The sequence below is a fragment of the Sus scrofa genome, chromosome 6 (assembly GCF_000003025.6).
Source record: "Sus scrofa isolate TJ Tabasco breed Duroc chromosome 6, Sscrofa11.1, whole genome shotgun sequence".
NCBI classification, from domain to species: Eukaryota; Metazoa; Chordata; class Mammalia; order Artiodactyla; family Suidae; genus Sus; species Sus scrofa.
This window is the reverse complement of record NC_010448.4, coordinates 14,569,965-14,586,041: the sequence shown is the minus strand read 5'-3', so window position 1 is coordinate 14,586,041 and position 16,077 is coordinate 14,569,965. Positions and strand designations below refer to the sequence as shown.

The 16,077-nt window shown below is 42.9% G+C and overlaps 1 protein-coding gene across 1 annotated transcript; it reads left to right on the top strand.

The window, feature by feature from the left end:
• TAT (tyrosine aminotransferase) lies at positions 2,839 to 14,731 on the top strand. Its single transcript, XM_003126884.6, has 12 exons — positions 2,839 to 2,944; positions 3,515 to 3,762; positions 3,917 to 4,021; positions 6,753 to 6,820; positions 7,948 to 8,106; positions 8,312 to 8,450; positions 9,172 to 9,224; positions 10,010 to 10,162; positions 11,066 to 11,194; positions 11,526 to 11,609; positions 12,584 to 12,682; positions 13,676 to 14,731. The coding sequence occupies exons 2-12, from the start codon at positions 3,528 to 3,530 to the stop codon at positions 13,814 to 13,816; spliced, it is 1,365 nt and encodes a 454-aa protein (XP_003126932.3). The 5' UTR covers positions 2,839 to 2,944; positions 3,515 to 3,527; the 3' UTR covers positions 13,817 to 14,731.

Below are 16,077 nucleotides of genomic sequence, written 5' to 3'. Positions count from 1 at the left end.
TTATTTCCCCAAAGGATGTATCATCTTGACAAGTGCTCTGAACTCCAAGATGTTGTCAAAATAACACATGTTGGTGTTGTCTCTTCTTCTTGTAGTCCATGAGTCGATCAATCTGGCAGGTCTATCCATATTTGAAACATGATTCTCCCTCTAGGAATCTATTCCACAAAGTATAGGATACTCATTAAAATTCCCAGTCATAAATAATAAGTCTTCAATAGGATTTACTTGTCATAGAAAGAAAAATTGGAAGCCACCCTATGTCCAACAAGAGTGGAATGTTAAACAAACACTACTTAGCCATTAAGAGGAATCAAGGTGATCCCTATGTATGAAAATGGAAAGAACGTCCACACAACATATTACCAAAATATTTTAAAGAGCAAGCTACAGAACATCATTCAACAGAAATGGAAAGCAAATCACATAGCAATTTCACATGTTCTAATAGAAGTATTTTTAAAAGTAAAAAAGAAATAGATGAAATTAATTTTAAGAATTTATTTTATTTTACTCAGTAGATTCAAATATCATTTAAGCATGTAATCAATATAAAATTATTGATGAGCTATTTTACATTATTTTTATACGTCTTTGAAACCCATTGTATATTTTATACTGACAACACATCTCTCTTCAGACAAAACACATTTCCAGTCCTCAGTAGCCACTTATGAGTAGTGGCTACAATAAAGGACAGTGCAGCTATAGAATAAACATATAATATATATTTTTTTGACAACACCAAGACCAGCTCTTCAAGTATTATGTAGATATAGAAAACACTTGGGGAGTTCCTGTCATGCTCAATGATTAACGAATGCGACTAGAAACCATGAGGTTGCGGGTTCGATCCCTGGCCTTGCTCAGTGGGTTAAGGATCCATCGTTGCCGTGAGCTGTGGTGCAGCTCGCAGACGTGGGTTGGATCCCCAGTTGCTGTGGCTCTGGCGTAGGCCAGTGGCTACAGCTCTGATTGGACCCCTAGTCTGGGAACCTCCATATGCCACAGGTGCGGCCCTAGAAAAGACAAAAAGACAGAAAAAAAAAAAAAAGAAAGAAAGAAAAGAAAACACTTGGAAAGATAAACCAGAAATGGCTAAACTGGCTATTCTCATGATATGGGATTATGGGGAAATTATGGAGAAAGAAGGTTTCAGGGTTTAGTTGATAAACATTAGATTTGAATTTACTTTTTGATAATACATTATACTTTAATAAAGTAAAAGAAAAAATGTTTATTCTCTTCAATGCAGTAAATCAATGTATAGTAAAATTTTATGTAAATAATCAAATATATGAACTAACATTTATGTACAAGGATGCGCTTGGCGGCATTCCTTACAAAGATAAAAACTAGACTCCACATCATGTCCAACAATAGGACAGTTCTTCAATAAATTCTAATGCCTCTCTCTGATAGAATGTTTTTCATAACATGGGAAAACTTCATGGTGTAATTTAAAAATTCACCATGCAAAAAATTTCATTGAAAAATAAAAAATAATAATTCACAGTGCAAAAACTGTCCATAATATGGCGCAGCAGCTCTACTCCAAGGTATGTACCCCAGAGAATTGAAAACCTATGTTTATACAAAAACCTGTATGCAAGAGTTAATAACATTATTCCTATCAGAGGTTATGTAACAACTCCTTGTCTTCCAATAAATAAACAGAATTTGAGCCATGGGGTTACGAAGCTCTCTTAACCCTTGAACGGACAGTATTTCTCATGGGCTCACAGGAATGCCAGGTTCTCTGCTGCGCTTGTTTAGCCAAGTTGTTTGACTTAGATCTCACCTGACATCTTATTTTTCCAGTAACTCCTTAGCAGGGAAATGAAGGCGAATCCACAGTATAAGGATAAAATGGCACAGGCCTGGATTGCCTTAGAGACTCGATATTTTTACGATGTTTATGAAGTTGGCCTTGATTTTCTCTAATTGCCCGCTTTGTTCCAATCACAGAAGAACTTTGTGGACTGACGGGGAAAAGAGTCCGAGATGCAGGCAGTAAATAAGCCTGCTGCTGAACAACTTGTGGAGCAGGTCTCAGCTCTGTTTTGGAAATTTATAAAATTCTGGCTTTATGGATTTATCTCTCATCGATCAATCTGCTGATGTCCTGTCATTTGTCTGTCTTGGTGAATGGATAGAAATGGTCAAACCATTACCACTGCCTGCCACCGGGAGTGAGAATAAAATGTACAGATAGAAGGTGCAAGGAAGGACTCCTGCTTTTTCCCTTGAACCTGGTCTGTACCACTACATTTTTAATAGGTTATCTTGTCACAAAATAAAATAACAATTTCATAAAAATTATCAGAGAGTCCCTGTTGCAGCACAGCGGTAATGAACCCAGCTAGCATTCATGAGGATGCGGGTTTGATCCCTGGTTAGGGATCTGGCGTTGCCATGAGCTGTGGTGTAGGTTGCAGATGTGGCTCCAATCCCGAGTTGCGGTGGCTGTGGTGTGGGCTGGCACCTGCAGCTCCCTTTTGACCCCTAGCCTTCAAAACTACATATGCTGCAAATGTGGCCCTAAAAAGACACACACACACAAACAAAACTATCAGCTGTCATCCTAACTACCCCCTCTGACATTCCTCTCAAACATCTCACAAAGTGCCTGGAAAGAGTTAACACAGAGAATTCCAGATGTTTGAAGTGAGGACAAACTCCTGATTTGGTGGTGGGGGTGGAGGCAGGGTTAGAGGTAAAAAAAAAAAAAAAAAAAAAAAAAGGTGGGGAGGGAAGGAGAGAGGAGGGCTGCCCTGTTCTCACCCCAACCAATAGCATGAAAGTTTCAGGCCCAACGCCCATTTATGGGGCTATTTCAGGAGTCAGGCATCACCTCTGAAATCACTGTCACGGTAACTTGTCAAAGGACTAAGACAGTTTCCTGGTCTGATTACCTGGCAGCCGCTGCTCCAGTACCTGACAGGTAAAATCTCAATCCTCACCTAATCTAGTGGTAGTGATTCAGGATGCACACTTTTTTCTTTGTGGTATCTTGACTGGTTTTTTCCACAGGGCACCAAGACACTTATGGAATAGGGGTTTATTTTTACTAATGGTAATATTAACACTGAATTTCTAGCCATGTGGAAGGGTTCCTCCTGGCTCTGTGCACACGGTCTGTGGAAGTCTTAGGGAGACTCTGACTTACCAGGAAAGGAGGGAAGACCTACACCGTCATTGCCGACCAACTTTCATGTCCTTTTCCCTTGGTTCCACTGAGGGCGTGGTTAAAGTTTCGTGGGAATTAAGGGTCTCAGTAGATAAGCATTCAACAGAACACGCTCTGCTCATATTTTAGAATGGATTCTTGCTTATTTTCCATCTCAGTAAAAAGTCTTAAAACTCCCTTCATGCATAACAAAGCTACTTTATATGAGAAAGGGGTTTGGAAAGATGTCTGGTGAAATCACCCCCATGTTTGGGTCCAACTGCAGCCCCCTCCTGGACGGTGTTCGTTCTAAGTGTCAAAGTGACCCCTTCTTCTTTTCCCCAGAGTCTTGCTGGTGATGGACCCCTACGTGATTCAGATGCACGGCCATGGCAACCTCCCCTCCGTTCTGGATGTGCATGTCAACACTGCTGGTAGAATCCCTGTGCCAGGAAAAATGAAAGGCAGGAAGGCCAGATGGTCCGTGAGGCCCTCGGACATGTCCAACAAGACTTGCAATCCCATCCGGGCCATCGTGGACAGCATGAAGGTGAAACCGAACCCAAACAAGACCACAATATCTCTGTCAATTGGTGAGTGGGGGACACTTGACCAAGAGGCAGGCCTTGTTCCTCTCACCCCCATCCTCGCTGGCTGGGTGGAAAGGATGAAAGTGGAGGGTGGGTCTGAGCCCTGGGCCTGAAGAATAACCTCTTGGTGGTTCTTTTTTTTTGCTCCTGTGAAAAGGGGACCCTACTGTGTTTGGAAACCTGCCAACAGACCAGGAAGTAACTCAAGCAATGAAAGATGCCCTGGACTCGGGGAAGTATAACGGCTATGCCCCCTCCATTGGTAAGCTCCTCCTGAGATTCTAATCTGGTGGCTTCCAAATATTTGGTGTTTTTCTAATAGGAGTAAGTGTCTAGCAATTCTCTTTGCCTTCCTGATGCATAATTCCTAAAGCGAGGCGAAGATAAAATGGCTGTTTGGATTTGGGGAAAGGAGTCTCAGAATGCTTACCCTCATAGTCATCAAGGTCCATCTTCTTTCCTGGCTTCTTCTGACGCTATGGCACCTCTCCTCTCTAGACTCCCAGGACATACTTATTTCTCAAATAAAGCTCCTACCTACCATTGCTAATTCTATACACAGGCCTTGAGTTTGGCTGCAGCAGCTGCTTCTTTTTAAAAAAATTTTTTAGGGCCATATCTGCAGCATATGGAGGTTCCCAGGCTAGGGGCTGAGTCAGAGCTACAGCTGCTGGCCTGTGCCACAGCCACAGCAATGCCAGGTTCCAGCCTTGTCTGTGACCTACACTGCAGCTTATAGCAACGCCGGATCCTTAACTCACTGAGTGAGGCCAGGGATTGAACCCACGTCATCATGGATGCCAGTTGGGTTTGTTACCACTGAGCTGCAATGGAACTCCTGCAGCTGCTTCTTTACAGAGCTCTATAGGTCCTAAATTAATTTCCTTACTGCCTTATGTAAATAGCTTCTTGGCTTTATTTCTCCTTTTCTACACATTCAAGGTTTATTTTATTTATGGTCCTGGTGACACTCCCAATGTAATCATGCTTGTTTGAATGCAAAAACAAAAAACCAAGGACAGCAAAGAGTGGGCTGTCCTTCCGGAGGATAGAAGGTTGTTTATGACAGAAAGAAATTATTCTTACTTAGGTTCAACTCTCTTCATCTATTAAACATTTCTACCCTAAACACTTTGGCAAAACAAGTGATTCTTTGATTTTGTTTTGTGTTGCACATTTTCCTCCATGTATATGTGCACGCAGAAACATTCTTAATGCAGAATAAAAATCCAGTTTCATGCTAAAATAGAGTTTTAAGAGCACTTTAAATAGATATGAAGCACATGATTTTTAGCTTGATTATTTACATATTATAAAGTTTCACAAATAAAAGTCAAAACAAAGTAAGATCAAAAGTTAGGTTATAAAAATAGTTTATTTTTATTTTATTTTATTTTATCTTTTTAGGGCCACACTCGAGGCACATGGAGGTTCCCAGGCTAGGGGTCGAATCGGAGCTGTAGCTGCCAGCCTATGCCAGAGCCACAGCCACACCAGATCCAAGCTGCGTCTGCAACTTACACCACAGCTTACAGCAACAAGGATCCTTAACCCACCGAGCGAGGCCAGGGATCTTATTCACATCCTCATGGATGCTAAGTCAGGTTTGCTAACCACACGGGAACTCCTAAAAATAGTGTATGATGACTTTTACATCCAAAATAGTAGGAAAATGATTTAACCTGAAAAACCAAAACCAAGTCTCCATTTGAAAAATAGTCAAAGGATATGAACACTTCATGCCAAAAGAAACACAGATAATAATATATATCTAGAAAATGCTCTTCTTTATTAATAATTAGGAAAGTGCCAATTTGCATAACTTCAAGAGAACCATCTCTACTTATTAACTTAACAAATATTATGAATATTGCCTCTAGCCTTGGTAACTAAAAATAATCTTTTTGGAGAGCAATTGTGTAAAACATAATAATCTGTATGAAACTGTGTGTACTTCAAGCTGATACGCCAACACTTGGAGATATTGTATGAGAGTACAATTCAAAAGGGGAAAGTTAATTTAAAAATAGTTTAAAAGGGAATAATAGGAAAAATACTAATAGGTATACAATACAATGTGAAAAAGTTAAATGGACCCAATGTACTGAATGCATTAATTACAAGTTTTCAAAAAATATAGTTCTTAGAGTTCCCATTGCTGCTCATCAGGTAACAAACCCAACTAGCATCCATGAGGATGCAGGTTCCATCCCTGGCCTCGCTCAGTGGGTTAAGGATCTTGTGTTGCCGTGAGCTGTGGTGTAGGTTGCAGATGCAGCTCTGATCTTATGTTGTCATGGCTGTGGTTACGGCCGGCAGCTGCAGTTCTAATTCGACCTCTAGCTGGGAACTTCCATGTGCCACAGATGCAGCCCTAAAAAGGAAATAAAATAAAATAAAATAGAATGATATATATATATATATATAGTTCTTAGAAGGGACTTAGATTAAATAATAAATAATCTAAAATAAAATAAAACAAGGAGTTCCTGTCATGGCGCAGCAGAAACAAATTTGACTAGGAACCATGAGGCTGTGGGTTCCATCTCTGGCCTTACTCAGTGGGTTAAGGATCCTGTGTTGCCATGAGCTGTGGCATAGGTCACAGATGTGGCTTGGATCTGGCATTGCTGTGGCTGTGGTGTAGGCCAGCAGCCATAGCTTTGATTCAACCCATAGCCTAGGAACCTCCATGTGCCTCGAGGGTGGCCCTAAAAAGTAAAAAAAAAAATAAATAAATAAAATGCAATCACGTAAGCAAGAGGCTGCAGATAATTTTATAGTGTGTGGTAATTCTTGTTATTATTTATACATTTGTGCCCATAAAATTGTAAGATATGAAGGAAGGTAATCTCTTTTACCTTCAGTGCCCTGGAGCTAAACTGAATGGTATGTGCTCTGAAGGTTGCCTTGAAGCCCTGCTGACTTAAGGGCAGAGCTGTCAGTGGTGGGGTGAAAACTTCCAGCTTCTTCCTTCTGCTCTTTTCTCTCAGGCTACCTGTCCAGTCGGGAGGAGGTTGCTTCTTATTACCACTGTCCGGAGGCACCCCTGGAAGCTAAGGTGAGCCCCAGATGGGGTACCAGTGCTAAAGCAATACTAGACAAATTCTACCCTTTTCCTTGTTTCTGTTTCACGAGGAGTAAGAGTTTCAAGGGGCGCAAATACTAAGGATAATTTCCCTTTGGTAACTTGGGGACTTTTCATACGATGAGGCTGCTAATCAGTGGTTATATTTAATTTCATCACAGCATGATAATAATAATTGCATACAGGGAGTTCCCGTCGTGGTGCAGTGGTTAACGAATCCGACTAGGAACCATGAGGTTGCGGGTTCGGTCCCTGCCCTTGCTCAGTGGGTTAAGGATCCGGCGTTGCCGTGAGCTGTGGTGTAGGTTGCAGACGCGGCACGGATCCCGCGTTGCTGTGGCTCTGGCGTAGGCTGGCGGCTACAGCTCCGATTAGACCCCTAGCCTGGGAACCTCCCTATGCCGCGGGAGCGGCCCAAGAAATAGCCACAAAAAAAAAAAAAATAATAATAATAATTGCATACAGCGTATGTGGTGTCTGTCCCAAGGAGGCTCAAAGGACTCAGAGGGCACCCTGTATTTGATTCTCGGCAAAAAGATCACTGAAAAACAGTAATTAATAAACACCAGAAAATTGAAATTTAACATTTTACCAGTAGGGTCTTTTATTAACCTGTAGCTTCACTCACTCACCTTAAGGCCACTTAGTCGATAGATGGCGGTATGTCATACTGGATTGATGGCAGTGCCATGTTTAAATGCCATCCTCCCCTTTATTGTCTACTGAGTGAGGTTGACATTTCTTAACGTAAGCGGTGCCCTTCGTCTGTATTTCAGAAAAGAGTCAGGCTTCAAACCTCCAGTCAAAAGTAAATAAATAACCAGGTGAAAGAGTCCAAGGTCAAAATGATTTCTCGTGGAGGTCTGCTGAGTCACAGTCATCCTGTCCTTTTTTTAAGGAATTTATTTCTTTTAAGTGGCCGACAGTTTCCACCACCTTTAAGCATGGGCATTTCTTTCGATTTTGGCTTCATAGCATTCCTACAAATTTGCATAGCATTTGTAAGTTTACGTTGGCTCCCTACTCATCCATCTGATAAGCTCTTGTCTGCTGTTGCTGTTGGAATCCATAACAAAATGAAACTTTTATTTTCTTCACAGGATGTCATTCTGACAAGCGGCTGCAGTCAGGCTATTGAACTTTGTTTAGCTGTGTTGGCTAACCCGGGCCAAAACATCCTGGTTCCGAGACCCGGTTTCCCTCTCTACAGGACTCTGGCTGAATCTATGGGAATCGAGGTCAAACTCTACAATTTGTTGGTAAATGACTTTTTAATTGTAGATACAAGTGTTCAATTACAATTTCACAAAAATATAGGACCATTATCTTAGCAGAGAAGGATCTAGAAGCGGATGATCAAGGCCACAGCCACACTTTACTGACTCTATGCCTTTAGGTGAACTGGGTATTCCACCTAACTTTTTCAGAATCACCTTAGTCTAACCCTTTTTTTTTCCTCCCCAGCCAGAGAAGTCTTGGGAAATTGACCTGAAACATCTAGAGTCTCTGATTGATGAAAAGACAGCTTGTCTTGTCGTCAATAATCCATCAAACCCTTGTGGGTCAGTGTTCAGTAGAAATCATCTCCAGAAAATTTTGGCAGGTAAGGCCAGGAGACTTTGACACAGGACAAGATGGGGATGGGATCTCTTAGCTCCTTCCTGAAATGAGAAAGGAGTCCTTCACTGAGTTCCAAGCCTAGGATGGAGGCGGGAGGGCTCTACCAGGCTCCATAGTGGGTGGTTTGCCGCTGGAAAAGGAGGACTTGCCTGAAAGGAGGCGAAAAAGAAGAAATACTTGCCTCTTACCACTCCTATCATGTGGAAGAGAGGGTAATTAAACAGCAGATTTAGCTTCTGTACCTGGAAGGGTATAAGAAGAGTTTATAGGTTTTGTGCTTTTTTGTTTTTTGTTTTGTCTTTTTAGGGCCATACCCGTAGCATATGGAGGTTCCCAGGCTAGGAGTCTAATCAGAGCTGTAGCTGCTGGCCAACACCTTAGCCACAGTTACTCAGGATCTGAGCCACATCTGCAACCCACACCACAGCTCATGGCAACACCATATCCTTAACCCAGTGAGTGAGGCCAGGGATCAAACCCACATCCTTATGGATACTAGTTGGGTTCGTTACCACTGAGCCACAATGGGAACTCTTTGAGTTTATAGTTCTTAAAGAGGAAGGTGAAACACACACACACACACACACACACACACACACACACACACACACACACACGAAGTGCAAGGTACAGTAAGCCTAGGCAAATATTAAGTGCGAAGTCCATTTGCACTAAAAGTGATTTCGGCATGTTTCTCTTTTCAGTGGCCACCAGGCAGTGTGTCCCCATCTTAGCTGATGAGATCTATGGAGACATGGTGAGTCTTGGGCAGGCGGCATCCAAATTATCCAATTAAGTTCCAAATTATCTCGTGGGACCTTTAGAGGTGGCACCTAGAATAATCAGAAGCAACTCCTAATCATCTCAGGGCAGCACTAATCAGGATCCCTGCTCTCTCAATAAATATATAGATTACCACCCCTTAGCCAGTTTTCCGAAATCTAAAATGCTGTGAAAATCTGAAGATGTTTTGCAATTCATTTGGTCTGATAGAAGGATAACTGTCAATCTTTATTTATCTTACTTAGGGATCTACATAAGAGTGTAGGGAAAGGGGCGGAACAATCACTGTGTTTGATTAGGAGCGTTGACCCAGATTGCCCTGGGGCTGTTACATGGTGTATGCGCTACGTGATCTTTTCAAAAATCCACACAGTTCTCCATTTTGCAACATACTTGAGGCCAGGATCTTCCCATAAGAGATTATGGACCCATAGTTTATTGTGAAATCCGTAACTCCAACAGTCATTCATTCCCTAGAGCCAGAGGTTGTACATATTACGGGGCTGGGGTCATTTTCCTCATTTGATCCTTTAATCCCAGTGAGACATCAGCTTCAATGTTTGGGGATAGTCTGCTTTGAAGCCCTTGGGATTCCAGTCATGCTTCAGGGTAGGGATGAGCCTCTAACTGTGAGAACATTTCCCTCCCTAGTGATATAAGGAAAATTGGGGGAGGCAAGGGGTTTGGAGGAAAGTAAGCCAGAAGACAACTATACTAAGCACTGTTAAAAATATATATAACAAGCACTGTTCTCCTCAGGTGTTTTCAGATTCCAAATTTGAGCCTCTAGCCACCCTGAGCAGCAATGTCCCCATCCTGTCCTGTGGAGGGCTGGCCAAGCGCTGGCTGGTTCCTGGCTGGAGGCTGGGCTGGATCCTCATCCACGATCGCAGGGACATTTTTGGCAATGAGGTGAGAGCAATGGGGTGAAGAGTATGTCTGATACAGGATATGTATTTGTTTGTTTTTTATTTGTTGACTTTGTATGCACAGTGGTAGGGAGCTGAGGAGTTTGTTCTTTCTTCTTGGCCCTGCAGTTCTGTGTGCCTGGAGAGACACTGGATAAAGACAGTACTAGCTAACTCAGTTTTCAGGAATTCCCACTGTGGCTCAGTGGTTAACGAATCCGACCATACCCGCAGCATATGGAGGTTCCCAGGAACCATGACGTTGTAGGTTCAATCCTTGGCCTTGCTCAGTGGGCTAAGGATCCGGTGTTGCGTGAGCTGTGGTATAGGTTGCAGACATGCCTCGGATCCTGTGTTGCTATGGCTCTGGCATAGGCTGGTGGCTACAGCTCTGATTTGACCCCTAGCCTGGGAACCTCCATATGCCTTGGGAGCGGCCCTAGAAAAGGCAAAAAGACAAAAAAAAAACCAACAACAAAAAACTCAGTTTTCCTATCTTGGTAAAGCAGGTCCATCTACCTCTAATTTTAGAACCACAAAAAAGGAAACAATAGAAGTAATGACACCTAATATTGTTTGTGGCACCCAAGGTGCCAGTGCTTTATATACTTTATTTCAATTTAATTCTCCCAACAGCCGTAGGAGGCCAGTATTAGTCATATCTCCAGTTTACAGAGGAGAAAAAAGAGACACAGAGAGGTTGCATACTTTGCCCAGAGTCACACAGGCAGTGTGTGGCAGAGCTGGGCTACACACCCTGGTGGTCTGATCTAAGAATGACACCAGGCACCACTGCGTCTCCAGAGATTAAAAACTTGATAGAAACAACAGTCAGAACAAGAATTTCCAAAGTGGGGATGCTTAAGAAAGGCTAAATAACTTGTTTGCTGGGGGTGGGTGGGTTTAGATCCGAGATGGGCTGGTGAAGCTGAGTCAGCGAATCCTGGGACCCTGCACCCTGGTCCAGGGAGCTCTGAAAAGCATCCTGCGCCGCACCCCTCAAGAGTTCTACCATAACACTCTAAGCTTCCTCAAGGTAAGCGCAGCCCATGATTCCCCACCTGGGGAGTTGGGGAATGCCTGCAGTGGACTTTGGAACTATGGGTCCTCATTTCCGGAGCAATGCTCCATTACCGATGGGTCTTCCAGACCAAGAGGTGGCATCAGTGTAAATCTCCACCCATACATTCTCTAACTTCTGGCCATCCATGCTGCTCCTGGCCAAAAGCTTCCAGTGGCAGAGTTTTTCCTTGTAACTCCAGCAGAGAAAATTTAGCCCCCCATCCCCTTGATGTGGGCTCTGTTTTAATTACTTGGTTTTTCTCTTGCTTAACTTTCTGTTCTGATGTCTCTGCTTCCTCTCCTAGACCAACGCTGACCTCTGCTATGGGGCCTTGGCTGCTGTCCCTGGTCTCCGGCCCATCCGTCCTTGTGGGGCCATGTATCTCATGGTGTGTATGCAGGTGGCAGGCATGTGGTAGCAGACAAGGGAAGCCAGTCTGCAGGGCACACAGAACCAACCAGATGGGCCGCCGAGCCAGTCATTTTAGGAACGCCTTTGTTCTGAATTGTCCCACTGACGTGGTTTAACCCCAGTGCTAAGGAAAAAGAAAAAAACTGCTAAAATGACTTAATTCTTCAATAGAGAGAACTATTTTATACAGAGATAAAGGAACAACGTAAGACACAAAGAAAAGGCTTTCCAGGAGTTCCTGTTGTGGCTCAACGGAAACAAAACCAACTAGTATCCATGAGGATGTGGGTTGGATCCCTGGCCTCACTCGCTGGGTCAGGGATCTAGTGTTGCCATGAGCTGTGGTGTAGGTTGCAGATGTGGCTCAGATTCCCAAGTTGCTATGGCTGTGTGCAGGCCAGCAGCTGTAACTCTGGTTGAGCCCTTAGCCTGGGAACCTCCATATGCTGCGGGGGCAGCCCTAAAAAGAAAGATTAAGAGGCTTTCCACACCTCTGTAATTCTCAACTGGGAGAGATACTTGTTCCCTAGGAGCACTTGGGAATATATAGGAATTTTGTTTGTTTTCAGAATCCCTGAGGGGTGCTCTGGGTATTTTGTTGGCCAGGGATGCTAACTATCTATCAATGGGCAGGGTAGTTCCATGCAATCAACAATTGCCTGGTTTGCAATGCTGATGGTAACTTTTTGGAGAAACACTGGCATCCTATTTCCAGCTTCCACTTGTCAGCATCCCAGAAGGAATCCTTCAATAAACTAGAATATTAATATAAATATATCCTCTCTTCCTTATGAAAAATTCCATGAGCACATAAGGGCAGGAACTAGTAGTTATCAGTAGCAGCATTCCAAGACAGTTTTTAGAGCAGTCCCTACCTTAATTTCTGGCACAGGGAGCTGGCCTGCTTTCCCCTGCTTCTGATAAGTTTACCTCTCCCTGTTATTGGTATAGGTTGGAATTGAGATGGAACAGTTCCCAGAATTTGAGAATGACGTGGAGTTCACAGAGCGGTTGGTTGCTGAGCAATCCGTCCACTGCCTCCCAGGAATGGTGAGTGCTTATGTTTCTCTCAGGACACTCTAAAGCGTTTCTAGAGTCCCAGGTGGTCTCCCTGAGCTGGTTTTTAGCCCCCACCCCAATAAAGCATATAGTCGTCCTTCGTATCATGCAAGTTCCTCATCAGAGGATTCAGCCAACTGCCAATGGAAAATATTATGGGGGGAAAGTCCCAGAAATTTCCAAAAGCAGATCTTGAACTTGTTGCACACTGGCAACCATTTACCCATTCCCATTGTATTAGGTATTATAAATAATCTAGAGATGATTTAAAGTACACTTGAGGATATATGTAGGTTATGCAACTGCTACGCCATTTCATTTCATTTTTTTTAGGGCTGCACCATCGGCACATGGAAGCTCTCAGGCTAGGGGTCAAATTGGAACTACAGCTAGTGGCCTATACCGCCGCCACACCAACGCCAGATCCTAGCCTCCTCTGTGACCTACACCACAGCTCACGGCAATGCCAGATCCTTTAACCCATTGAGCGGGCCAGGGATTGAACCCTCGTCCTCCTGGATACTATTCGGGTTCATTTCCACTGAGCCGCATCAGGAACTCGTTATGCTATTTTACATATGGGGCTTGAGCATCCTTGGATTTGGGTACTCTCAGGAGTCCTGGAACCAACTTCTCACAGATACTGAGGGACTACTGTATTCTCATCTAAAAGATTCAAACTGGTAGGTCTCATAACCGCTATTTAAAATTTATTTCTTCCCCATCATTATGCCATCTGATCTGGAAGACATGTTGTGATTGAACACTGCGAGTGAGAGAAAATTGTGCCTGCCCCACAAGTTCCTTTTAAGATAAATTAACTCAGTTCCTGACTTAGCATTGCTCCCCAATGGTGGGAATTGAGTGAGTTGACAGTCCTGGGTAAATGGCATATTGCTTCTTGCTGATTAGGGCTCTGGCCGTATTGGGGTGGTCTAGTCCCAGATTCAGTTGCTCTGAGAATAACAGGCGTTATTTTTGCAGTGCTTCGAGTACCGGAATTTCTTCCGAGTGGTAATCACAGTCCCCAAAGTGATGATGCTGGAGGCCTGTAGCCGGATCCAGGAGTTCTGTGAGCAGCACTACCAGTGTGCTGAAGGGACCCAGGAAGAATGTGACAAATAGGCTGGAGTCTATTCTCCTGAGTATATGCCCGGTCCGCCTGGGGAGAGTCAGACTGAACCCTGCTGCTCCTCAGGGAGTCAGGTGCCCCTGCTGGGAGGGCGGCCTCAAAGACAACTCATCAAGAGTTCAGAATGACTCCTGCTTTCCCCCAGCTATATCCACACACACACTCTGAGCCCCAGATTCTCACCTCACTCTGCTCTGCTGGAGTGACTCACTGATTCATTAATCCCACCCTCTCCTGTAAGACTTTCTCCTTTTTTCTCTAGGGTACCGGGTGAACAAAGTTACTCTGAAAGCAGGAGAGACAAGCAAATGAAGAGCTCAGGATTAGAGAAACACAAGATTCAGGGAACGTGTGCCCCCAACCATTTCCTCATACTCTCCCCAGTCAGGTCTGAAGCCCAACTCTGTTGAGCCTCACTTCAGGAATACCTCACTTTATGCAATAGTGCTATAAGGAAAGAGGTTGGGGACACATGTATTTGGTTAATTTAAACCTATTAGGACATTTGCTAATCTGAATGATCCCTTACAGAAACCTTTTTGATTTTTGTAGAGAATTATTTTGTGATGCAAATAAATATCCTTTGGTTGATCAAGTTTCTAAATTTAGATATATGTGTTCCAGGCTTTCTTAAAATAGGACACATCTGTACTAAAAACAGAAGGAATCAAAGGACTTTCCAGAAATGCTGTGTAAGGGCCAGAAATATCACTTGTCACTGTTATAATAGAATCATTATTACTTTTGCTGTAACAATGATATCGATTTATTGATATACATGTATTATATTATCTTTTCATATGTTTTCTAAAAAAAAACCCCGTGTATATTGAAAAGATCTTTTATTTTGCCAAGGGCATAAATTATTGTATTCCTTTTTTAAAAATAAATTTTACTGAGTATTCTTTTCTGTGATGTAATTTTTCTCCTCTGTGGGGGAATTTCTATCCCCAGGTCCTGCTTATTGCTCACTCTGATGAATGTATTACCTACTAGGTTTCATTTATTTCTTTGTAGATGTACTAACATTTGAAATCACCTAAGAAACACTATTCTAAAATACTTTATTTGGGAGCTCAACTTCTGGCTTGTACTTACAAACAATACTAACTAAGCAACATTGTATACCTCTGACCTCTGACTTCACACTCAAATTTAGGGATCCTCATTCTCCAATTTCCTACGCTTACTAGAGCCACAGCTCGCTCACTGGGTAGCAAGTTGAACTGGCTTATTTAATTCAAGGAATGAGGTATGTCCAGGAACTTCTTTCAGTATGATCTTTTTGTCTGTAAACCCTCTCAGGCACAGTTTCCTAATTTTTTTCCTCATTGTTTCTTTTAGAGAAGTGATCATAGAGTGGTCTTGCAAGGTTAGGAGCAGGAATATACCATAATCAATCTGGCGATTCTTCACGAAGGGATGTTTTCCTTTATCTAGAAAGGAACTCCAAGTCTCAACCCTGCCAGCCACACCCAATTAATTTCCTTTGCAAAAATAAACATCAGATGTCCTCTTCCAAGCTATGTCGGACTTCAGGGAACTCAAACTAAAATTCACCCTTCATTTTCTTCAGCAAATCCAAAAGGAATATACAATGACTGAGACAATAAAAATGTTTCCTGTATGCCACCCCTGCCGATAATTTTTCCCAAACCCTGGCTCTTCTTTTCCTGTAGCTTCCGCCGCAACTCCCAAGGATGTCTGTCCAGAAATAAACAGGAAGACTTAGTGGCTTAACACAAAAACTTTTTTCACACGTATGTGTAACTCCATCCTGCATTACGGAATCCAAACAGACTTAATTGCTGAATTTCCTTGATATCTACATTTTGGTAAAGCAGTCAAATGAACATTCACACGTTAAAAAAAAAAAAATACACGCACACTGGACACATTTTAAACAATGCAAAACATGCCCGTCCTTCAGCCACCCAGTTTCTTCTCCCCTGAGGTAATCACAGGAGCAGTTGGCGGATTCATTCTTTTGAGGCTATTTTGTGTGCATGTAAGTAAACGCTTTTGCGTGTGAATTTTCCCCTCTTTATCTTTCCTTTCTTCACACAACTATTACTCAATGTAAGTCAAAGGAGGGATGACACTTTGCAGACGTCCATCATGTCCCGGATGATTCCAGATAAAAAAGAAACTCTTGGGCGGGACTGCTTCCTAACAAGATTACCATTCCCAAGAGATAACTGCCAGCTGCTTCGCAGATGGCGCCATCCCGAGCGTCCCAGTATAAAACAGAGAA